The sequence below is a fragment of the Pneumocystis murina genome (assembly GCF_000349005.2).
Source record: "Pneumocystis murina B123 chromosome Unknown supercont1.2, whole genome shotgun sequence".
In the NCBI taxonomy this organism is placed as follows: Eukaryota; Fungi; Ascomycota; class Pneumocystomycetes; order Pneumocystales; family Pneumocystaceae; genus Pneumocystis; species Pneumocystis murina.
Window position 1 is genome coordinate 215,025 of NW_017802360.1, and position 25,924 is coordinate 240,948.

Here is a 25,924-nt window from a genome sequence, read left to right on the forward strand (position 1 = left end):
ATAATTATTGGCTAGCATTAAGACGAGCTTCATGATTTAAAAGCCTCTAGACCTTCTGGGAGTTTCGCTTCCTTTTAAGCCTTTTCTATTTAAACCAGGAGTAGCTATTCTAGCAGCAGCAATTGCAGATTTTTTTGTACGCAAAACCTCCTTTTGTCTTTCTTCTTCTAGTTGTATTTGTCTTTCTCTTTCAGCTTGAATTTCAGCTTCATACTCTAATTTTCTAGAAATAATACGTTCAGTAGCCTTCTTGGATATACTAAACCCTAAAAACAAGTCAATTCATATTTATTAAGCTATATCTAATATTATAACCTTTTTCTTTAACAGAATAGAACATTCCGCCTAGTTCCGCTAACCAATATGGATCAACTGATGTAACAATACTCATATATTCCTTTGATGTCAATATTAATTCATGATATATTACATAATCAGGAAGATAGCCTAATCCATAAAGAGAAGATGTAGGATGTAAATGACAAGGCATTCCTGATCGAATATGTACATATTCTCCTATTCCTTTAACTTTTGCAGCATGATGAAAGTACCCAGAACAAATGCATTTTCGAATAACGTCCCAATCTGATCCACAAGAAATAGATTTCATCTTCCGAAATTTCATAATATCCACCAATTGTTGACGAATCTCCCGCGCTTAAGATATTAAATATGATAATTTAACCTAACACTAACTCACCTCTACGCATTACTTTTGGATGCAAAAAATGCTTTGTACACCATTCATCACGATAACCATTCGATTTCCATTGAGAATATACATGCAACAATGTCAAATGATCAGACTCTGGAACAAAAAATTTTTCTCTAGCAGCATCACTTTCTTCTTGTCTTTCTTTAGGCCTATAAAAAACAGAAGGAACAGATAACATTGAAACTATAGTTAGCATTTCCTCTGTACATCCATAATCCTCAGATGCTATTATTAACTTCGAAAGAGGAGGATCCATAGGAAAAGAAGACATTCTTTGTCTAATATAATTAATAAAATAAAAAACTGATAATCAAAATACCCTAGAGGGGTCAAATTACCGATATTATCTACAGCACCCAATGTCCAAAGATCAAATAAACTTGACATTATTGTATCCTCAGGTGGAGGATCCATAAAATCAAAATTAAGTAAATCCTTAACTCCAAGAGATTTAAGTAGTAAAATTGTATTCGCTAAGTTGGTGCGTTGAATTTCTGGTATAGTTTGTATATAAAGTTCATTTTGGAATGCTGATTCAGTATATAAACGATATGCAATCCCTGCTCCAGTACGACCTGCCCTTCCTGATCTCTGGTTTGAATTCGCCTGGGATATAGGAGTTATTTGAAGTGCATCCATACCCATTCTCGGATTATAAACTTTTAATTTACAATATCCGGAATCAACAACATACATAATCCCATCCACTAAAACAATATTAAAACAACAATAATAATAATAATAATAAAATATTACATGTTAATGAGGTTTCTGCTATATTTGTTGCAACGATTACTTTTCGAGCACCATTCTCAGCACGCTCAAATATTTTTGCTTGAAGATCTGCTGGCATCTGTGAGTAAATTGGTAAAATTAATAATTTAGGCGGATTATCAAGTTGCTCTAAACGTTCCGCGATAACTTGACAAGTTATTTCAATGTCTTCTTGTCCTGTCATAAACACCAATATATCGCCTGATGGATGTGACAAATGAATAGTAAGCACCTGTTTAACAGCACTATCTACATAATCTTCACATGGTGATTTAGAAAACAAAATGTCTACAGGGAAAGTACGACCGGGTATATTAAATTGAGGAGCATTACCGAAAAACCGTGAGAATCGTTCAGCATTTAATGTGGCAGAAGTAACAATTAATTTCAAATCCTTTCTTCGAGTCAATATATTTTTTATTAATCCAAGCAAAATATCAGTATTAAGTGATCTTTCATGTGCCTCATCCATAATAATACATGAATATTTACCTAAATCTGGATCAACAAGTGATTCACGTAATAAAACACCATCTGTCATATCTAAAATAAATTAATAACTAAAATACAACTTAAAAGGCAAAACATTTAATAACTGTATCAGAACTAGTACAATCTTCAAAACGAATAGCATAACCAACAACTGTACCTAACTTTACCATCATTTCTTCACTGACACGCTTTGCAACGCTCATAGCAGCAACTCTTCGAGGCTGTGTGCATCCAATCAAACCATAATTAGAATAGCCATCCTCATGTAAAAACTGAGTTAATTGTGTAGTTTTTCCTGATCCTGTTTCACCTATTACAATTGTTACACGATTTTCTCTTATAACATTTAAAAGTTCTTCTCGAACTGCAAAGGCAGGCAAATATTCCCTTTGTTCTGTTAAAGACTTCCCACGAGAAAATTCACTCGCTGCCTCCGATTTTTTCATATAAGTAGAAAATTTATTACTTTCTTTAATATCCTCATCTTCTCCAAGTTTCTGCTTAGACTTTGCCTTTTCAATTTTATCCTTAACTTCATCTCTAATATTCATCAAATTCCCTAGCGTAGTGCCAGCAAGATTTGCAACTTCTGCACTCGCTTTCATTCTTTCTGAAAGTTCTCTACGTTCTCGCACAAGTAATGATCCTTTACGCGCAAAAACAGCCATATCACTTTGAGGATCTTTAACAGCAGAAACAGAATCTTGCTTGCTAAAAACTTGTCTACCATCAAGAAACAATGGTTTCAGATCATGAACCAAAAGATGTACTCTATTCTCATTTTCATCTTCAAAATCCATATCAACAAAAGAACGTTGAGCTACACCAGATACAAGCATCCGATTCATCTCCCAATGATCATTCTCTCTATTAAATTCTCTTTGTTTTGCAGATATTCTTTTGGTTTTTTTTTTAAATAACATTTCATTCTGATTTCTTTCTTGATCTTCAAATTGAAAAAAAGGATTATGAGTATCATCCCCATAAACATTACCAAACTCATCTGCATTATACCAATCACGATCTAGTTTTGCTTCATTATTTTCCCATTCTACCAAATCATAATCATTTTTAATATTTTCCTGAGAAGTTGATTCTTGATTATTCCAAACAGAACCAGTAACTCTGGGAGTATTAAGATATTTCATTTTATCCATTCCATTTGTATTTATAGGTAAATCCGTATTTCTTTCAATATGTTCCAAATCACCCATTTTATATAACATTTCCGGATCATTAGAAAATGATTTAGTTATTGAAACATTCCTATCAAAAAACGAATAATTATTTTCGTTAAAACGACTATTATGATTATTCGATCTACCATATTCCATATCCTTTTTTTTCTCAAATAATCCTGATAAATATCCTTTAAAAAAACGTTTACATAAAATAATATATTACCTTTCATATTATCATGTCTTGACCTATACAACCTTAAATTTTCCTTAGAAACTTCACTAAGCCCAGAACCATAACTAGGTGTATCAATACGACGAATACGTGCATTATTTCTAGAACTAAAGCTACCATCTACTTTTTTAGAAAGCGGCGCCTTAAATTCAATATTAGGACTCTCTAAATGTTTATCATTTATATCTGAACATAATCGTTTCATATCTTTTTCCATTTTTAGCCCTACATGTTCTCTTTTTTTTTGAGATAACTTATCTAACCCTAAAAGAGATGGCCTTTGAACAATTTTTGGTCCACCCATGTTTGCTGGTCCTGAATTCATTGGCAATAATCCTCCTATCTCAGGATTTAAAGATCCTGGAAGTTGATCCACCTCGGACGAAAAAACTGTTAACTATTTAACCCTATCAACCTTTTCCATAAAAAAACAACTTTATTCTTACACATTCCGGGACCTCTTCCTCCAGCAACTTAGACTTTTCTTCACGAATATCTTTCCATAATGTTTCTGCCACTTCATCACTAAATCTGCCAAATGTTCGAATAGCTTCAGCAAATGAACAAATATCTGCCATCTCAACAGCTAAAGAAACAACCTTTTTTGCAAGAACCTCATTAGGATTCATTAAATTAAGATATCTTGAAAGACGAATTGCTATTGTATGTATAAACTCATCTCCAAACCCTGAAAATGACTTCATAACATTAAAAATAGAAAATCTATCTTAAAAACAGAAATATTAAGAAGATTAAGAGGGTTAATACTTTATTTCTTAAATAGATTTTCTATTCTTAACTTTTTTTTTAAAAAAGTAGGTTAATTCTTAAGAAATTTTCGAAGATTTTTAATTAAGTGTTAAGAATGATATTAAGAAGTTTAAAAGAAAATAATAAAATTCTTAACAAAAGATTAAAATTTTCCTATAATTTAATAAAATTTAATAGAAATGTCTTATATTTTTGTTCAAATTCATCTAAATTTATTAAAGAAGAGACAAAAAAAGTCTATTTTCCAGTTAGAAGATTAACAAAAGATGAAAATGAGATTATTTCTAAATGTATAAGAGTAAATCATGCAGGAATGTTTAGTATTTGAAAGGGGTAGTTTTAATATTAGATTTAGGTGAACTAGGCGCTAATTATATTTATGAAGGTCAATATTTTGTTTTATCAAAGACTAGACCAGATGTTGCACCAATTATTATGGATATGTGGAATCAAGAGAAAAAACATCTTGAAACATTTAATGAGCTTCTTATTAAACATAAAGTAAGAGCTACGGAACTAAAATATCTTTGTAAAACATTGGGATTTGCATTGGGAGTAGGAAGTGCGCTTTTAGGAACAAAATCAGCTATGGCATGTACGGAAGCAGTTGAAACGGTGATTGGTGAACATTATAATGATCAGTTGAGAGAAACTATGTGTCTAAAGGGATATAGTTCAGAAATTGATGATTTACGTGAAAAAATTAAAAAATTTCGTGATGAAGAATTAGAACATCTTGATATTGCGGTTAATTCATGGGATTCTAAAGGATCTTTTGCTTATGGTTTAATAACAAATATTGTTAAGGTTTATAATTTTTCTTTCATTTTGAAATTTATCAAAATGATTTTAGGCAGGTTGTATTGCAGCCATTTGGGTTTGTAAACGAATATAAATAGTCCAAAAACACCTATTGATCTTTAGTTTCTAATTCAATGTATTACATATGAATTTTTCTAAATATTACAAATTTTTATTTGGCTACCATTTTTAAGTAACATAAGAAAAAAAAACATCAATATTTCACTATTATTTTTCTTAACAACTACAATAACACAAAGTACTTTAGATGCCTATATGATAAAAAATTATAGTATAATCTTAAAAACAAGTCAATATATTTAAAAAAATAAATTTCCAAGATTTGATTACTATTATAATATATTTTCTAAATTATATAATGTAACGACATAATAAAGACAGATATCCCATATTTTCTGCCTAAAAATAGAAACCTTAAAATTTAGTAATTTTAATATTTTTTAGGGATTATTCAAACAAAAACACTGTCAAAAACCCAGAATCTACTTTAATTCATCTGAATCCCTATACATATCAATGACTTTAAAAGAATCTTGAGCAGTTTTATCAATATGAATATTTTCAGTAAACATTACACACAACAACATGGGAACAGCGCATATTACAGAACATATATAAAGAGTTCTCATCACATCATTATATGCTAAAACAATAACCATTCTTCCAACCGTGCCCTTAGCAAATTTCACGTGTTGATCAAGCATAAAGGGACTCCCAATAATTAAAAGATAATCGCTTGGAGTTAAAAATAAATTTAAATATTTAGAATAAAAATTTAACATTTTTGGAAGAAGATTAGACCACACAATACCCGAAATTGCAGATCCGATAGCACCACCTACTGATGCCAACTTATATTTTGTCAGTAATTAATATATTCAATAACTAAAATACCGTTAAAAACACAGCAGTGTTAATAGCAACTTCTACAATATTTAAATATCAAATATAAATAAACCATCAACTTACGCTGACGAGTTGATGAAATTTGAATTCCAACTAAAGTAGACATATTATAAAACCCCCCACTAATACCGATTATAGCTTGAGAAATAACCATTTCCATTACTGATTCATCAGTTCTAAGATTATATATCATAAATATTATTCCAATTATATAAATTGGGGAGCCAATATAAACAAAGATCCTATATATTTTATTATATTTCACAAATATACCAACAAATATAGCAACAATAGTTGAAGTAAATGAAAATACATTACTAAAAAAGTTAACAATACTATAGTAAAAAATAAAAAAAACGTACTTTAAATACCCAATTCTCTTGATAGAATTAGATTTGGTAACATAGAGATAAGTAGTGAAATAATTATTGTAAAGATAAAATCCCATAAAATAAAAAAATGAAGAAAAATATCCTATAGTTATTTCCTCCATTTTAAACAAACCCTTACTAAAAATTGGGAATTTTGCATAATGGAATTCCCATAAAGGAAATACAACACATAAAACAATTAATATAATAAGTATCGAAGAAATATATACTGATTTAGCATCATAAAGAACAGGGAATTCATGAATTAACTGAAAAAAAAATAAAGAAAATCCTAAAGATAATATTATAATTCCAACAAGGTCAAGTTCAACGAAAAGTCTTTTTATAAATGCACATATTGTCCTGCTATGATTATCTTCTATAGATAATAAACCCATTTCTTTAGCTTTTAGACGATTTAAATATAATATTGAAACCATAGGAAGAGATACTACAGAAAGAACAATCGCCCATATACCATAACCCCATCTCCATTGTTCACTATCTGATTTCGGCATATAAATACTTTGTGCTAAATTTGGCCCCACCCAAACATTAATAAGAAGAGGTATATTAAGTATAGTATTTAAAAGACCTCTATTTAAAAGTTCAGAGGTATCTTATTAAAAATTAATAATTATATATGAAAAACTGAAATTTAAAACCTGTAATAACAAATTGTTCAAGAACATGAAAACCCGTAGTACCAATTGTATGAAAAATAGATGATATAATAAATGTAATAATATTCTTACTTATCATATACATCAAACATCCTATTTTAAAATTAAAAAAATACCATTTTATACAAAAAATAAACCTATATCATATAATAAAAGAGAAATACAAAACACTTCCATAATACCAATTAATCCGCTTAATCTTAACATCTGCTGTTTTACAGCCGTATATAAAATCCCATTGATTGTATTAATTAAAGGAATTAACGAGTTTTTACCAAAAGAAGATGTTGCAGGAAGAATAAAATTAGAAGTTGTCTGTGATTCTAAAGAAATACAATACATCACAACAAAAACACTATTATATCAACATACGGTATACTCAAAAAAAAAAAAAACCTAATATATATAATAATAAGTGATTGTTTGGTCCAAATAACAGAAATATCCTCAACTCCTTCAACATCCCTTTGAGTTTTTTGCCTTAAAAGATAACTTTCTTCTGATAACCCATCTTTATATTAAAAAAGTGAAAATTCTTTAAAAAACCTACCAGAAATCATCTTAAGGAATATATATATTTCTCACAAAGATGAGATCTTCTAGAGCTATATAAGCTCATAAATCCTTATAAAGAGGCTAGTCTCCTTGAATCTTTTAAAAACAATCTACAAAAAAATAACGAGGACGTAAAGCAGTAAATCTCGAGATCAAATAAAATTATATATGTATATATATTGATTTTATATTTATATTTATATATACAACATCTTTAGATTAAACTATTTAAGAGGCTTTATAAAAATCATAGAAGCATTATGATTCCTAAAAGTATTAATATCCAATGAGTATTTGTCTTTATGTCAGTAGCACTATTTTCTTGTTTCGAAGATTCCAAATCAGTAGGAGCAACCTTAAGCTGAGGATTAGATGATTTTTTTGAAAGATTAGAACTGGAATGTTCGGATTTAAGTAATGAACATAATTCATATGCAGATTCAGTAATTGAGGTAAGTAATGACTTGCATTTATCAGTTTTGCAGAGGGAATTTCCTGTAGATATAGAACTGGAAACATCATTTAAGGCACCAGTATCCTTAGCAGATTCTTTATTCAAAGAGAGACTTTTTTCATCGAGAAATCCCTTAAAATCATCTATATCTTTATTATTTCCACCAGAAATCTTTAGATACACAAGATCTACAGCGTCTTCATTTTTAACACCATTTAAAGAACTAAATTTTATTAGAAATATATCTATAAGACAAATATTTTCAAACCTTTTTAAGTTATTTTCATGATGCATAAATTCTTTTGCTGATTCCGTAGAAAACAGTCGACTGTCATCATGCTTTGAACCTCCCTGCTGATGAAATTGTTCATCTTGATTACCAGGTAATTTATTCTCTATCCGAGATCGTTGAGCTTCTTCCAAAAGCTCCTTTTCTTTCTTCGTCAATTCCTCATCCTCTTGTTTTAATTTATCAACCTCTGACTTCTCATTTCTGTCTTTTCCAGTATAAGCTAATCCTTTAGAATCTAATGTTTCTCGAAAACCAGATGTTTGAACCCTTCCAGTAACAGAAAATTTATGAGTTTTCTCAAAAGAAGAAAACCCAGTAAATGAATTAGTATGTTGACCATTATCACTTGAAAACAAAAATACTACTGCTTCCATATTTTCTGGTACTTTCACTGTACAAAAAGAAGAACCACCATAACCTTGTTCACAGTTTTCACATTGATTAACCGCATGTCTTATAGGATCAATATAACAAGGTTGACTACAATCAACACCTTCACACAATACTTTCATACCCCAACCAGGAGAATGTTTATTTAGATAATCATCAGTTACATAAAAAGGATTCCATCCAAGACGAATAAGAACATGGTTATTTGGATCTTTAGTAACTTCTAATACATATGGTGATGATGCTCCCGTACCAGTCGTTGAAAAATCAGTCGAGCATTCATGTTGTGAAGCTACTCCTGGAGAATTGAAGTAATAAAGAGATGATCCATATGAATTATCAGAAACTGCTATAGAAGAAAGCAATCTTGGTTGAAGAAAATTAGGTGAAAAAAAAGAATTTCCTTCAAATGAAACCTTCTGACAAAAAGAGGATGGAAGCCTAAGAAGACTAGTTACATAAATATTTTGCTTCGAAGGAAGACAAAGAGGGACTCCCGGAGTTAAACCGAGGATGCCTTGTGAATCACATGAAACTTTACCGCCCTATAATTAACTATGAAAAAAAACTTTCTTGAAAGAAATAAAAACAAACCGGAACGCCCATAAGATCATAATTAACACGTGAATCAAGTCGACTCGGCAACTAAAAATTCTAGTCTTTCAAAAAAATAAAATAAAAACATACATATCCACTTTTACAAACATAAAGACAATCATTTCCAGGAGAACAATTCAGCAATCTTGATTCACCATCACTTAACGTAAATGGATGAATAGATAAAGTTGGATCAAAAATTGAACATCTTCCTTGATATACCTCATGAGAATCAGACGAGGTTCTATGATCATAACGTGCCAAAGGATTTATTGCCGGATATGCATTGGTTATTGCCATAAACAATAAGCTAGTACGTATAATAATCATCCATTTTCTTATAAAAAAAAGACTATGTAAAACCATTTTACCAAGAAAAAAAATTGTAAATCAATTAAATAACTTCAAATAATCCCTTATGTGTAAAAGTCTCGTGAAACTAATATTAGACAAATCTTTCCTACCAAATAATTCGACCTGCGAATTAACAGCTTAATGTTTAAATGAATGCAATCACCACAAGAGAGGAATATGACGCCTTTTTATATTTTTTTTCCTATGTATTACCCTTTGAAAACACGAGCCCTCTTTTTAACATTTCTATCATAAAAAGCAAAGATTTCTTTAAATTCATAAAAAAAAAAAATAAAGAAAATAAATAACTTACTTAAATAACTATAATCTCATAGAACATTATTTGACAATTCTCTTAATTTTAAAAAAATTAAATAGTTTTATTGAGATTACTGTATTTTAATTAACCCTAATTCAGTATAGATTTTTATGAGACTAGAACTAAAAAAAATAAGTGTTAAAATTAATAATAAAAGAGTTAATGAAAGATTAACGTTAAATCTTTTATATACTATACCAAATGTATATATTGTATATAATGAAAGAGATTTCTTTATTAAATTTATGCAGCAAAAGAAAAAGTTGTCCGACCTTAAGAATTAGAATAAATGTATTTTAATGTAATTAAAGGCTTACATAAAGGACACTTAGAAGCATTTGATGTTTTAAACCACTAAAATTAAAATTAATGTATATTTAAAGAATCATATAAATAAATACTTTATATAAACATCCAGAATGAAATTTGTTTTTACAAATTGCACATTTTTTGCTAGGTAAAGATCTATCTTGAACTGATATGATTGAAACTAAAATAATTAATTACTTTAAAAAAAAATAGAAATTACAGCATATATGGCAAGCAACAACGCCTTCAAAATGAAGTGAAACATTCCGCTTAAACAGACTTACAGCATCTGCAATACTTCCATTCTGTGTAGTTATTAAAATCCGAGAAGCTAATAACCATGCTCTCCATTGGGCATCTTTGACACCAATTTTTTGTATACCTTCTACAATAACCTGATTCAAAGGATAACAAGCAGGCAACCGAATAACCATTTCTAAATATTGATCATCAATTGTATAAGAAGTCGTAACTTCGCGAGTAGTTTTCGACGTTTTGACGTGTATATTATCATCATTTATTTTTAGTTGTATAGATTCTAATAATACTGAAGCGATTTCATCTTCAATCAAAATAGAAGATATATTTTTTTCCGTAAACCTATATTTATATTTAATAATAAAATATCATAACACTATTACAGACGTTTCCACTGATTGAGTTAACTGCCTATTCTTGCATCCGATCCACCAATCTCTATTCAATATTATTATTTTAAAAAAATAATAATATAAAACTAACCTTGCAAGAGATGGAATATATCTGAGTATAAGTAAATATACATACACCATTAAAGATAGTATTTCTGTTTTTATATTGTCTGCGCTTTTCCATTCTAAAATATCCCATGATATTTCTATTGCATTTATAGGCTTATCGCTTAATAATTCAAGAGTTTTAAATATAAATTCAATTGTCAATGGAATACAATTACTATTTTTCAAACTTTCAATATAATGGGACTTTAATATATATGACTAAAATGAATATGTGAGAATAAAAAATAATAATATTTCATAATAAGATACCGTATTTTTAAAATATGTAAAAATAAGAATCCAAGAAAGAAAATAACCTCGAAGTTTAGAAGATAAATTATTTTCATGATCAATATTATCTAATGAATCATAACATGGAAGGTCTGAAATCATAAAAAGTAATTTTGAAGGCAAATCGATATCTATTTCTTTAGAAAACTCTGTTTCTACAATCAAATTTTCCTGATCTTTTAAAATCCATTTTGTTAACCAATCAAATGTAGTAATTTGCGTATATTTCCATTGAGATAATAAATGAAGATAAAGCTATTCATATAAGTATGAAATAAAAAAATAAATATTTTTCTACCGAATTTACTAATGGCTTTTCTACAATAGCTATAGGAATCTGTAATAATATTCTTGACAAAAGCTGAATGCAAATATCTAAAGGTTGATTTTTTGCATGTGTCTCTATTATCATAAGCCAAGTAAAAAATACTTTAAATATTTAAACCTTTTTTATGAATAAATAATTGAAACAAGTGTGAATATAAAGTCTTAGAATGAATATTCCATGCATCATTAAAAGAATCATTGAAAGAATAACAATTACTTAAAGTCATAAAAAGTTTCATTGAATAGAATTCAAAATTCAAAAAATCTAATGAGGTTTCTATACAAATCTTAAAATATTAGCTAATAATTTCTCTATAAAATCAAATACCTTAAGACATTGACAAAGGTAATCACAAATATTATACCAATAAAGTCCATCAATAGTTTTTACAAAAGGAATTAACTTTATAAATATTTTTGTAATTTCAGCACAAAAATCAATATTTTGGACTTTTATTATATTTTTTTTATCAATTAATTTTAAAAGATTCTGAAAAAGAAATATTATACGTTGTTGTGGAAAATGTTTCCAAAGACTACCATCAAATGGTATAAATACATTAAATAAGACAATTTTTTTCAAATCTAAAAAACAATAAATCATAATATATTTTTCAAAAATAAAAACTTACCTCTATCAACAACAAAATCACCAGATATATCACTACCAATTCTATTTCTTATACCTTCCAATCTTTTTGAAAAAAAAAGCTTTTGTTGAAATCCATTAATAACAGCAGCAAAAATAAATACATCTATTAGAAATAAGTCAAGTATATAGTCATAAACAGAAAATATCACTTTGATCATTTTCTATAGATATATCATTTAACCATGTTTCTACTTCTTCTTGAGAATATTCAATCCTTTTTGTTAAAAATTGAAAAGTTCTAGACAACACACAAGCAGAATAATATGTTTCAGGTGAACATCCAATAGATTTCATCTTTATTTTTTCCAAAAACTTTATATCATTTCTTTGTACAAAATTGTCAATACCAAAAAGTTCAATTTTATCCGAAGTTAATATATCGAAAACAAAGTCATCACTTCTTTCTATCAAGGTAAACAATTCTTGTTCTTGTTCTTTCGTTATTGATTTCCATAAGCAATTCGCATGTTCTAATTCGAAATTGTCCCTAATAAGCTCTTCACAAATCATAATTCCATATAATATTAACCAATGAATTTTCAAAGAACATAAATCCAATATAAGGGAATTGATTATTGTCTTAGAAAAAACAGACATTTTCAATAATTTTGAAATATTATCGGTTTCAATATTTCCTTTTGTTTTAACAAAATTTGAAAATATTAAACAACATGTTTTCAAAGAACTAAACAACTCTAAGTTTTTATTAGGATATTCCGAAATTAAAAATGAAAAAGCTGTATCCCATTCATGTGTTGAAAATAAAAATATAGCTAAAAGATCCATTTTTTCTGATTCTGTAGCAAAAGATAACACTTTTACATTTAATGAACAAAGCGATCTCATTCTAAAAATAATAAGTTATAAATATTATGAAAAGAAGAATTAGACAATGAAAAATCAAGAGAATCTAATAATAAAATTTGTTTCTGAATAATATTCGCAATATTAAATCTTAGATTACTGCCTATTTTATTATTTAGACAATAAATCTTCTCAAATAAATCATTGAAAATAGAGATTCTTTCTGAAATATCCCCCTTATTAATATAAGTAAAATTCCATATTTTTATATGAAATTCTATGGCTCGAAAATTCTGCAGAAAACATGAACACAAATCAAAATTGTCACCTAATACATTATGTAACAGAACTAAGATTCGATCGTCATTGAATATATAATAAAATTCAGAATCATTCGGGCAAAAAACCTTTTCTACCAAAAAAATCAAACTTTCAACAATGCTTTCTTTTGAAAAAACAATTTCTTAATTATTAAAATATTATTCATATTTTTAAATATAATTTTACCTTTCACAGTAAGAAAATCATTTAAACATTCCCAATTTTCAAAATTATTATCAATATTAAAATGCACACAATCCAATAAAACATCATCAATTAAATTAACACAAGGTAAACAATTTCTTAAATCCTCTATGTTAATTTTACTATCAATTATCATTTTCGCTATTTTGTGAGTAAAAACATTTCGTTCTGATCTACTTTCTATTTTCGAAAGATGTAAAAATAAAGATGTCCAAACCAAACCTACACTTTCAGTATTTTTGTTTTTTACAATATAAATTAAAAGAATAGACCCAATAGATTCTGTTAATGATGTAATAAATTTAGGGATTTTTTCCATAATAAAACTTTCAAGTTCCTAATACAAATATAAATTTAAGAATTATTATAGAATAAACTAACCGAAAGAATTCTTTGATTCTTAAATATGATATCCGAAAACTTGGATACAACACAGTTTAATAATTCTATTGTTTTTTGAGGTAAATCTAACAAATTATTAACATAGTTCTAAATCTAATACAATTATACCATCACTCCGCCTAATGTGGCAAATTATAAAATATATTACTTCGCATATAGTTAAATAAACATGTGATTTATCAGCTAAAACAGTATTATCATCTGTTTCTTTGATAAATTCATCAACAGTATTTATCCAACGCAGACAAACGGTAAAAGGTTCATCATAATTTTCTTCACATATGATATTTGATGTTTTTGATAACTTCTCAAGAATACATTGCTTTGATTCGTACCAAAACTTATTAAAAATATCATTTAAGATATACTCATTTCTCAAAAATCCCTTCACTAATGCATGCCTAAAATCATCTGATGTTTTAGTATTTAAAGATTTAATATCAGTAAAATAATTAATAATAATATCCATAATTTTTTTTTCAAAAATAGAAGATATAGTACGTGTATTTTCAAAATGTTTCATATAATAGCACATAATCTTAAAAAATGTTTCAAAACCCGCTTCATTATCATATTTAGTTTTTTTAGATGCACCTTCCCAAATCATTCTTATAAAATCATTTAAATATACATCAAAATGAGATTTATGAGGATTTAAAGGTATTTTTGTTATAAGATTATAAAAACAGTTCCAAAATTGCTTAGAATTAGAATCATTATTTAACATCAATCTTTTAAAATAAGAAAATATTTCGGAATCACCAAAAAAATCATATTCCCATAGTTCAGGACATACTTCAATGATTAATTTATATTCCCAAATAAAAAAAAATATACCTGAAAAAAATATTTCCATAGTTGGAAGAATAATTGATATGAATGATTTTTCTGTATTCTTCATCAATTTTGCTACAGACTTCTTAATCATATTTTTCTGGGAAATTAACAATTCTATAAATATTAAAACAATTCATTTATTATAACAAAAGAAACCTGGCCACTTCTCCGATAGATTTTTAATCACTTCATAAAAATATTTTCTTCCAATAAAATCTGTTTCATATAAAAATTTCCAAAATTTTTCAGATGCCATAATTTCATCATATGAAGCTTCCTCCTTTTTAAGCTCATCTAATTCCAAATTTACTAATAAATATTTAATACGAATATTTAAGAAAATACAAGAATTTACATATAATATCAGCAAACGATGCCAATATAGAGGCAATAATTCTATAATACTTAGCCTTCGAATCCTCCTGAGATATATATCGTAAATCGCCTGAACCTTAATCATCATTCGTCATATAAGTATAAAATTAAATACTTAATGTACTAGGTGATTGTTTAAGAATAATATTTTTATTAAAACTAAGAATATATTTGTGATATGTCTTCTTAACAATCAATCTTTTCTCACGAGTCTGAAATGCTGTATTAAAAGATTCTATAGCCACCTTTTTAACCCCATGATCACTATCAAAAGTTGACATAATCCATGATCCAATAATTTCCTTAATAAATTTAACAATTTTCTTTCCTGATTGAATGTATATTTTTCGATGTACATGATTACAAGACAGACGAACTTGGCGATCTATATCTATTGATAATCGAGGATATAAATATGACTGATAATAAATATCAATTATTTCTTTTTCCTTCATAAAAAAATAAAACTACCCAGACTTTTAAAATATTATTCTCATTTAATTCCCCTCCGTTTTCATTTATCCAGCTACTAATATCATCTAACCCTTTAAGTTTCGTTGTAGTATCTCTTTTACAAATATTCTTAAAAATAACAACAAGATTTGGCGGAACTCCATCAAAATCAAGAGGTTCAATAATAAACGATGATAAATTACATTCCCTCATGTTTCCATATGTCCCAAACTTAAATTTAGAAACATTATTTTTATTTTGTATAGAAACTGATGTCGGGCTTCTTTAATTTTAATCATCTTTTCTAAAAATATAAAATAAATATAACCTTTTTAACAATTCATTGAGACGTTCTTTCTCATTTTTATAGTTTTTAACTGATTGTTTCATAATACAATCAGATTTTTAAATTTTTGAGGTTTTTATAGACCAAAAAAAATCGATACCAATCTAAATGATTAAAAAAATTAGCAGGAATGAAGTATATTTCCCTTATATTTAAGAAATTTTCTAATAAATAGGTTCTTTATTGATGATCTTCCAGTATTATTTCCATATCCTAGGATTTATCCTGGTAATAGGATATAAAGAGTATTAATATGAATTTTATAAATAATATAGAGCAATATTCATATATGTGTCACTTAAAAAAGACATTGGATATTGGAGTATGTATTAATATTGTGTCTTATATAATGAATGTTGAAGAGGATGTAGGGTCATTGTGTATTGGAGGTGAATTTTTGTATATTTTGGTAATTTAATAGAATAATGTTTAGATGCCATCTGGTACAGGAAAAACTATATCCCTTTTATCATTAATAATTTCTTATCAAAAGGTATTTATGAATATATATTTAGGTTTATATATATTAAGAGAATAAGTTCTATCCAGAGCATAGAAAGCTTATATATTGTTCTCGAACTATGTCTGAAATAGAGAAAGTTCTTGTAGAATTAAAAAGTTTAATGGAATTTAGAAAGAATGTTTTAGGGGAAAATGATAAATTTAGAGCGCTCGGGTTGACTAGTAGAAAAAATTTATGTCTTCATTCTTCAGTAAAACAAGAAAAAAAAGGGACTATTGTTGATGCTAGATGTCGTAATTTGACAGCAAGTTTTGTGAAAGAAAGAAGAAAAAAAGGAGAAAATGTTAATTTTTGTGTCTATTATGAGGTTTATTATCATTATTTGTTTATTAATATTAATTTTTTTAAAGAATTTGGAATTTCTTGAATCTCATGATTTAATACCTTATGGAGTATTTACATTTTCAGATCTTTTAAAATATGGAGAAGTAAACAAACAATGCCCATATTTTACTGCACGTAGAGCGGTAATGAGCGTATGATTTACCACACTGTATTAATATATATTAGATACCGATATGTAATGTTGTAGTTTATTCATATCATTATTTATTAGATCCAAAAATTTCAGAATATATTTCAAAGGAATTGTCTAAAGATTGTATTATTGTATTTGATGAAGCTCATAATATTGGTAAGAATTGCCTATTTTATAAATCTATTTTTTTTAATTATATATAGATAATGTTTGTATTGAGTCACTAAGTGTAGATATTACAGAAAATTCATTAAAAAAAGTGTCAAATAGTATTAATAACCTTGAAAAAAAAATCATTGAGTAAATAACTATTTTTTTTAGAAAAATTCTAAGTAATAGCATGAAAAAAAATAATTCAGAAAAACTGCAGATGGAATATAAAAAATTAGTAGAGGATCTTAAGAAAATAGATGAAGAAAGAGAAGAAGACGTTTTTATTTCAAACCCAAGTACTTATTGTCCTGTTTATTATATTTTTTAAACAACGATAGTTTTACCAGATGATTTACTTAAAGAGGCAGTTCCAGGCAATATAAGGAAAGCAGAACATTTCATCGCGTTTCTTAAAAGATTTGTTGAATATATGAAGGTTTTTATTTTGCTTTTTGTGTATTTTTATTAATATCTATAGACTCGAATGAAAGTTCTACATGTTGTTGCAGAAACGCCGTTATCTTTTTTACAACATTTAAAAGAACTAACATATATTGAAAGAAAACCACTAAGGTTTATCCATTAGATATATTTTTCCTTTTTTTCATATATTTAAGGTTTTGTACTGAAAGACTTAATTCACTTATTCGTACATTAGAACTTCCAAATATTGAAGATTATCAATATTTGCAAGAAATAGCGAATTTTGCAACCCTAGTATCAACATATGAGAAGGGATTTATACTTATTCTTGAGCCATATGAAACAGATACGGCAGCTGTACCTAATCCTGTTTTTCATTTTGCATGTCTTGATGCATCAATTGCTATTAAACCAGTTTTTAATAAGTTTAAAACAGTTATAATAACATCTGGTACAATTTCTCCTCTGGATATGTATCCAAAAATACTTCAATTTAATGCTGTGATTCAAGAATCCTATAGCATATCTTTGGCTAGAAATTCGTTTCTTCCTATGATTGTTACAAGAGGAAGCAATCAAGTAGCAATAAGTTCAAAGTTTGAAGTAAGAAATGATCCTAGCATTATTTGTAATTATGGTGATATATTAATCGAATTTTCAAAAATTACTCCAGATGGTTTAGTTGCATTTTTTCCAAGTTATTTATATATGGAATCTATTAGTAGGTTATATAACAGCAATTTACATATTTTTTAACTTTTTTAAGTAAGTCAATGGCATACTTTGGTATTATAGAATAAAATAATTTTTTCATAATTAATAATTCAGGGAATTTTAGACGAAATATGGAAATATAAATTAATTTTGGTTGAAACACCTGATAGTCAAGAAACTGTTTTAGCCTTAAAAACCTATAGAACTGTAATTTTCATAATATATTATTATATATTATCAACATTATTAATTTTTAGGCATGCGATAATGGTAGAGGCGCGGTTTTATTATGTGTAGCTAGAGGGAAAATTTCAGAAGGTATTGATTTTGATCATCATTATGGTCGTACTGTAATTATGTTTGGAATTCCATATCAATATACAAAGTCTAGAATTTTAAAGGTATTTTGTATTTATTTATAATAACTTATTTATAAAATTACAGGCTCGTTTGGAGTTTCTTCGAGATATGTATCATATTAAGGAAAACGATTTTCTTACATTTGATGCTATGCGTCATGCTGCGCAATGTTTGGGAAGAGTCTTAAGAGGAAAAGATGACTATGGAGTTATGGTTTTAGCAGATAAACGGTTTTCAAGAGCAGGTATTAATCATTTATATTTTGTATAATATTAAACATTATTCAGATAAGCGCAATAAGCTTCCAAAATGGATTCAAGAATATATTACGGGTGGCACATCAAATTTAAGTACTGATATGTCATTAGCCTTTGCAGAAAAGTTTTTAAAAGCAATGGCTCAGCCATTTAACATTAAGGATCAAGAAGGAATCAGTTGGTGGGATATTAATAAGCTCCATGAATATCAAGAAAAAGAAAAAATTCAATTACAATCAGAAAATAATAAGAATTTAATGGATATAAATGATAATATTTCTGACGAAATAATTGAAAATATAGCATAAAATGTTAATTTTGTGGATTTTGGAGAAAAATATACATTAAAAACACTAATCAAATAATATGTTGTATGCCTTGTTAAATATTTAAAATTAATATTACGTTTCTAAAAAATAGGAATGATTTAATGCCTAATTATATCAGTCAATTGCATTTTTATATCAATAATTATACATCCTTTGCACTTAGCCTTTTTTTAAAACTATATGTAACTAAATTTGAAATCAAATCCCTAGCTTCAGAAGGGGCATTTGGCAAAATTGTTTCCCATGGCTGTGGATCATAATGAACAAAATGAACTTTTTTGAAATCAGGAAGATCATCGATTTCCTTAAAATATCAATATTATAAATAAACTAAAATATTTCTTACATCCCAATTATCCTTTGTAGGCGTTCCTAATGTTTTAAAAATAGATGACAATAAAAGAAGATCACTATATCCAAAATTATTACCCAATCCTGAATCAAATAAAGGCTTATTTTCAAAAGTAAACATTTGTGCAATTGTAACACCCCATGACCACATATCTAAAGAAGTTCCATAATTCGTATATGATAAAAGAAGTTCCGGCGGCCTATAGGGCCTGTTTTTTTACTTATATAATTTATAAAAATATTATAATTAATAACTACCCTGTAGCTACATCTGTAATTAATTTTCCTTGTATTTCATTTCCCGGATTTTTATATGACCATGCTATACCAAAATCAATTAATACTGCCTTCCCATTTTCTGACAAAAACATAATATTCTCAGGCTTAATATCCCTATGAAGAATCCCTTTATCATGTATATAAACTAATGCAGATGTAATTCCCTTGATTTGTTCTTTAAGCCAATTTTCATCCTTATTCCCTCTTTTAATAATCGATAATAAATCATATGGCAAAAATGGCAAAACTAATACATGATTCTCTCCATATCTAAAAGATCCAAGGCTTTCTACAATATTTTCATGTTTTAACTCCTCCAATAATTGGATTTCATAATCTGGCCGGTGTGGCATACGATTTATAGACAATGTACTAATTTTAAGTGCTACAACTCGGTCTCCTCTAGTAGACCAGATACTCCTGTAAATCTTTCCAGTAGTTCCTTCTGAATGGAACGATTTTTCTTTAAATTCATTCATATAAATCATTGTTCCATTTCTCTGTATATATATTTGGTATTTTTTATATATGTTTCTATGGCAACTAACGTCATTAAAAAACTACCAGACACAGACCTTTGACCAACCCAAAACCCAATGAGTTTTAAAAAACCTATAAAAAAAGCAGAAAAAGAGGGGAAAACAAAGAAATTATATTAGTATTTGAGAGAACTTAAATGTTTTTACTAAAGGTATTTTAAAATATATAAAATAAAGAATAATTATGTTAAAAAATCAAAAAAATTAAAAGAGAAATTGAAAGAAAAAAGGCTCAAAGTAAAAGTCTTTTATAATATACAAGTCTAAATAAGCTTATAAAAATGTTTTCTTAAATAGATTATAGTTTTAAAGGAATTAATATAATGGTTATGTTTACTTGGAAACATGGTTTGCACATAATGAGTTAATGAAAAAAATAATAGATGAAATAGTGATTTTTTAAAGAAAAAAGAATGATACTGAACTATGTAATAATAAAAAAGAAGAATTTGAATATAAAGTAAAATTTTATTTTTTGGGTATAGAATGTCAATTGATAAATAAAATAAAAGAGTGAATATAACAAAAAGAAGTGGAGAAATATTTCATGTAAAGAGTTATAAGGAGGGGGATAAAAGAAATAAAAAGAATGGATTATATTTTAATAATAGAAAAAAATAAAATAATTATAAAAAAAGCAATTTATAAAAAAGTCATTGGAAAAATTGCTAGTTAATTATGAAAGGTTAAACTTAGGATGTGGAGAAAAAATGCTAAAAAGTGCGGAAAAAAATTAAGACTTACAGATACCGTATAAAAAAATAGATACAGAAACTTCATCGAATAATAAATCAAAAATAATTTCAAAAGACAAAGAAGATATGTCTTTTGAACATAAGGATTATCATCTAAAAGATAGTTTGATGATTTTTATGTTTTTTTTAAAGAGTTCAAGATTATACTCTAAATTAAAATTTAGAATAATATATATTTTTAAAAGAAATTCCTATAATCAGATTGATGTTATTTGAAAAAGAGTACTTTTGAACAAATAGATAATTCTGTTAAAAATAATATGAATGCTGTTAGTACTATGAATTTAGCTTCAAATATTTATGAGACTTAAAAAGAAAAAAATGATATTTGTTATGAACAGAATTTATTTGCAACAAATCCTGAGGAAAATATTAAAAACAATTAGATATAAAGATAAAATATTATATATTTTGATAAGGTATTTTTTATTTTATTGTTATTATTCTTATTAATATAGAATAAATTTATTAATACATAATTCAAAAACCATAATTATTATAATTCTGATGAAGAAAATCTAACAATTAAAGTTACAGAAGAATTAAATACAATGCACAATACTGAAAAACTTTCCAAAATACAGTAATATTATTTAAATATTTTATTTTTTAATTTATATTTAGTTTTACTGTGTAAAAAAAGAAAGATATTGAAATTGAAAATGAAAATTCATCTAAAATTTGGGATACTAATGCTTCAAAATCGGATTCTACAACTCAATTTTATGAAATAAAAAATAATTGTTATTCCATAATTCTAATCTTAAAAGAAATCTATTACAATTAATAACAATAATGGTTCAAAAAAACTTGTTCAATATATGATATTTCAAGTCAATTAATGTTAGTCTTGAAATTCTACACTTTTTAATATATCACAAATTTCACTATCAGATTCTTTAGATTATAACATTTATGAGGAAAATTCTATTCTTTCCTTTATAGAAAACAAATTGAGTGTTATTAGGTTATCTCATTCTAATATGTTACTATTAAGCCATAAACATACAAAGTCTACAGAACAGGGCCCAAATTGTTCTATTATAGAAAATGTTAATGCATCTATTAAAAATAATGAGCCTAAGGAACTTAAAATTCAAGAAAGGTTTGAATTTTCGTATGAAAAGAAAAAAATTTCAAAAGATTTCTTAAATATTCAAATTACTGGTTCTAAAAATTTCTCAAAAATATCATTTGATAAAAATATTTTAAAAAATATATCAGCTAATCCTACTCAATATCTCTTAGATTTACAACGCCTATCACAAATAATTCCTGTGCTGAGATATGAAATTATAGTTAATATTAACAAAATCATTTTTCAACCAATTTTAATAACATCTCAATGGAAACATATATGACGAGGAGAATCTATTCTTATTATAAGATACAAAAAAACCTACACTTTTTCATTCAGAGTCTATTCTTGCTTTACATTATTTAGGTTTTATAGTAGGACCAAAAAATATAATAATTAAAACATTGTCAAAGTAAACCTAAAGGAATATTTTATAAAAAATAAAATAGATTAGTATTTTCATTAGGTAATAAAATATTATATGATGAAAAGGAAGGAACTCTTTTAGCAAAATTTGAAACAAGTGCTATAGCTTCTTTTAATTCTTCAATAAACATGATATGGAAAATGTCTTTCAAAAATCTAAACATTATTGATAATGGAGTTATTATTACAGTACCTAACCCATTTCTATTTCTCGATTCAATTTTAAATTTTACTAAAAATGTATCTAATTTTTCTACATCATATCCACTGTTTATAACTAAGGTTATTCAAAGCGGTATTTACACTGTATTTTAATACTAATGCTAAAAAGCTGTATAATAATTGAGAAATTATTTAACTATTATCTCACGAAATTTAAATTTCTGTAGATAATGTTATCTAAAAATTTAATATTTCTTAATTTACAATTATTTATTTAATAATATACATTAAAATTAAATTTAATTTAATCAAAAAGAAATACTTTTACGCTTTTATTATGAATTATAATTATATCATTAATCTTTATATTCTTAAATATATATTATTTTTTACTGAAGAAAAAAAATAAAATTCTAACTTATAAATTATATAAAAAATTTAAAATATAAAATTTACAATGTCTTTATGATATAAAAGAAAAATATTTTTAGTTCATTTTGGAAAATGTTTTTAAAATCAAATTTATTTTAAATAAATTTAATATCATTAAATCCTTAATTCTTAATACTTCAAATATTAAATCAATAAAAATAAACATTATATAATTTGATTTTCATTTCTATATATACATTATTAAGGGTATATGGCCATTAACACTAAATATATCTATCTTATTAAGCCCATCCTTTTGATTGTCCTGTAGTTGATTGTTCAAATAATTCAAGAGTCAACGCTGAAAGCATTCCTTAACATGTTAAATATAAGTAAACTTAAACAACATTATATTATACCTGGAATAGTTTTTCGTTCTTCACACCAAAATTTCACTAAATTTTCTATTGAACCAGTAAATTCGTCTCCTTTTACTAAATGCATTGATGAGGATTTTCCATTAAAAACAAAAGAATGGTCGCCTTTTTGTGAATACATTGATGTTACACGTACTTTTCCACTAGGAAGAAAGTCAATTTTATAACCTAAAAGAAAATACACAGCTTCTCGAAATTCAGATGATTTTTCAGCAAATATCTATAATTATTAAACGAAATCAACATCATCAAAACAAAATATCACCTCTTTTAATCTTTGTATCCGTTTATCTTTATCAGCTATAACTCCTTCCAATCTTAAATTTTCTAATTTAAGACTTTCTAACGATTCTATTGGAACAACATCACCAAATTGTTCACCATTCTTTTCTATTTGCCTTAAAAGTGCAGCATTTTCATTTTTTAAACAATCAAGAGTCGATTGTCTTAAGTTTTCAAGAGCAGATAATGGGTTATCTCGTAATTGCAGTATGCGAGTTTGAGAATTATATCCATTATTTTTAGAAGTAGACTCCATATAAGATAATTGTTGTCGTAATGATTCTAATTCTTTTTTCAAAAGAGTATGTTCTTTATTAACGCTTAATAACTCTTCTGACAATGTTTTATTACGTCGTAACAAATCACCTTCCCTTTCATGACGATTAAATATCTCTTCACGTTCGCGTTTTAATATTTCCGTTGATTTAGACATTGTTTGATTTTTTGCTTCCTGTAATTCTTCAGAGATCTTCATAATTTCAATTTTGTAATCATCTAGTATCATTTCCAAATTCTTTATTCTTTTTGTTTTCTGTTCATCATAATTATTATGCATAAATATCATTTCTTCGGAATTATAAGAATTCTAATACAGATCAATCAATATTATAATGACAATCTAGGCAGACCAGTTGTTCCTGTAAAAGTTCAACTTCTTTTTGGGATAAAACTTCTTGTCTTTCTAATCTTAATTTATTTCTAAGTTCATAATTTAACTTTTCTTCAAGCTCGACAATTCTATTTGACAATTTTTTTAATTCAAAACAAGTAGACTGATGTAAAATATCTTTCTCTTTTAACTCCATTTCTAAAATACTGTATTTTTCTGTTAAAGCAGCATTTTCAATTCTTTGTTGGGCAAGTGTTAAACTTAAAGCTTTTGGGGAATCGAAATCTCGTTGATCATCATCATTTAAATAGGCTACCCAGGCAGCTTTCTCACGTTTTAAGATAGCACGTTCTATTTCCGATTCTCCTAAACGCTGTCGAAGATCATCCATCAGCTTTAATTGGAATTCAAGATCTTTTTTTTCTTCTTGAAGTATTTGGATTGATTTATGAGATTCTCGAAGCTGTTTTAATTCTTTGGATTGTTGAAAGTTCTTTTTTTCAAGAGATTTAATATAAGACAATTGTTCAAATAATTCCCTATTCAATATTTTAATGTCAGTTGAATCATTTGTTTCTACTTCTAAAGAACGTTTTTTTTTTTGAAGATTATCAATCAATTCATTTGCTTCTAACAATGACTGCTGTTTTTGATTTATCAATGTATTTTTAGATCGTAATTCATCTTTTAACCCTTCTACAACTTTTTCTAAGCCTGTATTTTTTAATTCCAAAGTCTCTATTTTCCTATGAAGAAAATTAAACATAGATTTTTCTTCATTTTTTCTATCTGTTGAATTTTCTTTATCAATACTGTTTATTCGCTGAAGCTCTCTTATTTTCCATTCATATTCTTGCTAAATTCCGTATTATTTTAAACTAAAAATACAATAACAATGCACCTTTTGCGCTGAATATTCTTCTTTTAATTTCAGCATATCTTCACTCTGTAATTTATGTTTTTCATATAAAAATCGCTTATCTTTTTCTAATTCCTGAATTTTTTTCCATTAATAAATCTTCTTTTGAGAAAAAAACAATTTACATTAATTTTTTTTTCTTTTTCTTCACTGTTTTGTTCTATTTCATGAATCCTTTTTTCCATATTTGTTTTTTCCATATCCCATTTATTTTTAGCATTAGAATAATCATATTTTAAACTCTGAAACTGAATTTTTAATTGATCTAAATATATAAAAAACAAATTTCCCATGAATAGCTGTATACAACACACCATATTTGTCCATACTTGGACTATTTGGCAAAGGTGAAGTTCCACAAATAGCTGACCGAACATCTGACTAAATTTAATTAATATTCTTCAAAAAAATGCAAAAAACTACAAGACGGCGCAACCGTATAGTTTCTTGTATATCCATGCCATTTATTCAGCCGAATATTTATAGATTA

At 26.7% G+C, this 25,924-nt stretch overlaps 9 protein-coding genes across 9 annotated transcripts; 3 read left to right on the forward strand and 6 right to left on the reverse strand.

Annotated features, from left to right (window-relative positions):
• Positions 1 to 36: 36 nt before the first annotated feature.
• Positions 37 to 4,198, reverse strand: PNEG_00661 (hypothetical protein; the record flags this gene model as incomplete). Its single annotated transcript, XM_007874370.1, has 8 exons — positions 3,841 to 4,198; positions 3,386 to 3,791; positions 2,076 to 3,338; positions 1,472 to 2,032; positions 1,035 to 1,422; positions 701 to 993; positions 316 to 657; positions 37 to 266 (listed from the first exon to the last, which is right to left on the reverse strand). The coding sequence occupies exons 1-8, from the start codon at positions 4,096 to 4,098 to the stop codon at positions 37 to 39; spliced, it is 3,741 nt and encodes a 1,246-aa protein (XP_007872561.1). The 5' UTR covers positions 4,099 to 4,198.
• Positions 4,199 to 4,259: 61 nt separating this feature from the next.
• On the forward strand, positions 4,260 to 5,060 carry PNEG_00662 (hypothetical protein; the record flags this gene model as incomplete). Its single annotated transcript, XM_007874371.1, has 3 exons — positions 4,260 to 4,455; positions 4,497 to 4,972; positions 5,019 to 5,060. The coding sequence occupies 3 exons, from the start codon at positions 4,260 to 4,262 to the stop codon at positions 5,058 to 5,060; spliced, it is 714 nt and encodes a 237-aa protein (XP_007872562.1).
• Positions 5,061 to 5,379: 319 nt separating this feature from the next.
• On the reverse strand, positions 5,380 to 7,623 carry PNEG_00663 (hypothetical protein). Its single transcript, XM_007874372.1, has 8 exons — positions 7,498 to 7,623; positions 7,344 to 7,458; positions 7,085 to 7,302; positions 6,930 to 7,040; positions 6,256 to 6,883; positions 5,957 to 6,210; positions 5,882 to 5,913; positions 5,380 to 5,838 (listed from the first exon to the last, which is right to left on the reverse strand). The coding sequence occupies exons 1-8, from the start codon at positions 7,505 to 7,507 to the stop codon at positions 5,470 to 5,472; spliced, it is 1,737 nt and encodes a 578-aa protein (XP_007872563.1). The 5' UTR covers positions 7,508 to 7,623; the 3' UTR covers positions 5,380 to 5,469.
• Positions 7,624 to 7,735: 112 nt separating this feature from the next.
• Positions 7,736 to 9,565, reverse strand: PNEG_00664 (hypothetical protein; the record flags this gene model as incomplete). Its single annotated transcript, XM_007874373.1, has 4 exons — positions 7,736 to 8,179; positions 8,225 to 9,183; positions 9,233 to 9,283; positions 9,326 to 9,565. 4 exons carry the CDS (start codon positions 9,563 to 9,565, stop codon positions 7,750 to 7,752), a joined length of 1,680 nt encoding a protein of 559 aa, XP_007872564.1. The 3' UTR covers positions 7,736 to 7,749.
• A 586-nt stretch (positions 9,566 to 10,151) lies between these two features.
• On the reverse strand, positions 10,152 to 16,053 carry PNEG_00665 (hypothetical protein; the record flags this gene model as incomplete). The annotated part of the gene is made up of 22 exons (XM_007874374.1): positions 15,970 to 16,053; positions 15,660 to 15,921; positions 15,304 to 15,607; positions 15,169 to 15,258; positions 14,970 to 15,122; positions 14,814 to 14,927; positions 14,085 to 14,771; positions 13,956 to 14,041; positions 13,557 to 13,911; positions 13,137 to 13,512; positions 12,395 to 13,092; positions 12,226 to 12,348; positions 11,922 to 12,178; positions 11,712 to 11,880; positions 11,565 to 11,668; positions 11,246 to 11,521; positions 10,959 to 11,194; positions 10,863 to 10,913; positions 10,438 to 10,817; positions 10,310 to 10,398; positions 10,226 to 10,262; positions 10,152 to 10,180 (listed from the first exon to the last, which is right to left on the reverse strand). Exons 1-22 carry the CDS (start codon positions 16,029 to 16,031, stop codon positions 10,152 to 10,154), a joined length of 4,938 nt encoding a protein of 1,645 aa, XP_007872565.1. The 5' UTR covers positions 16,032 to 16,053.
• A 22-nt stretch (positions 16,054 to 16,075) lies between these two features.
• Positions 16,076 to 19,203, forward strand: PNEG_00666 (DNA repair helicase rad15; the record flags this gene model as incomplete). The annotated part of the gene is made up of 18 exons (XM_007874375.1): positions 16,076 to 16,122; positions 16,163 to 16,215; positions 16,263 to 16,309; positions 16,359 to 16,376; positions 16,421 to 16,480; positions 16,527 to 16,817; positions 16,861 to 16,977; positions 17,021 to 17,144; positions 17,192 to 17,288; positions 17,328 to 17,437; positions 17,480 to 17,577; positions 17,620 to 17,714; positions 17,759 to 18,285; positions 18,331 to 18,350; positions 18,393 to 18,485; positions 18,536 to 18,679; positions 18,723 to 18,882; positions 18,926 to 19,203. The coding sequence occupies exons 1-18, from the start codon at positions 16,118 to 16,120 to the stop codon at positions 19,201 to 19,203; spliced, it is 2,337 nt and encodes a 778-aa protein (XP_007872566.1). The 5' UTR covers positions 16,076 to 16,117.
• Positions 19,204 to 19,280: 77 nt separating this feature from the next.
• PNEG_00667 (hypothetical protein) lies at positions 19,281 to 20,333 on the reverse strand (the record flags this gene model as incomplete). Its single annotated transcript, XM_007874376.1, has 4 exons — positions 19,281 to 19,329; positions 19,373 to 19,528; positions 19,571 to 19,784; positions 19,834 to 20,333. The coding sequence occupies 4 exons, from the start codon at positions 20,331 to 20,333 to the stop codon at positions 19,297 to 19,299; spliced, it is 903 nt and encodes a 300-aa protein (XP_007872567.1). The 3' UTR covers positions 19,281 to 19,296.
• A 1,786-nt stretch (positions 20,334 to 22,119) lies between these two features.
• On the forward strand, positions 22,120 to 22,548 carry PNEG_00668 (hypothetical protein). The gene has a single exon (XM_007874377.1). The coding sequence runs from the start codon at positions 22,132 to 22,134 to the stop codon at positions 22,507 to 22,509; it is 378 nt and encodes a 125-aa protein (XP_007872568.1). The 5' UTR covers positions 22,120 to 22,131; the 3' UTR covers positions 22,510 to 22,548.
• A 911-nt stretch (positions 22,549 to 23,459) lies between these two features.
• Positions 23,460 to 25,893, reverse strand: PNEG_00669 (hypothetical protein; the record flags this gene model as incomplete). Its single annotated transcript, XM_007874378.1, has 8 exons — positions 23,460 to 23,559; positions 23,606 to 23,843; positions 23,889 to 24,491; positions 24,535 to 25,371; positions 25,417 to 25,509; positions 25,560 to 25,699; positions 25,749 to 25,815; positions 25,858 to 25,893. 8 exons carry the CDS (start codon positions 25,891 to 25,893, stop codon positions 23,489 to 23,491), a joined length of 2,085 nt encoding a protein of 694 aa, XP_007872569.1. The 3' UTR covers positions 23,460 to 23,488.
• Between the last annotated feature and the right edge of the window lie 31 nt (positions 25,894 to 25,924).

Coding starts and splice junctions, on each gene's coding strand:
- PNEG_00663 (XM_007874372.1), bottom strand. Junction 7,303..7,343: donor CTTATTATTATATATATTAG/GTTTTTTTTTTT, acceptor TTGATATAATAG/TGTTTTTGTTGTGATGTATT. Junction 6,884..6,929: donor TGAACAATTTGTTATTACAG/GTTTTAAATTTC, acceptor ATTTTTAATAAG/ATACCTCTGAACTTTTAAAT.
- PNEG_00668 (XM_007874377.1), top strand. CDS start 22,132: ATGTTACTATTAAGCCATAAACATACAAAGTCTACAGAACAGGGCCCA.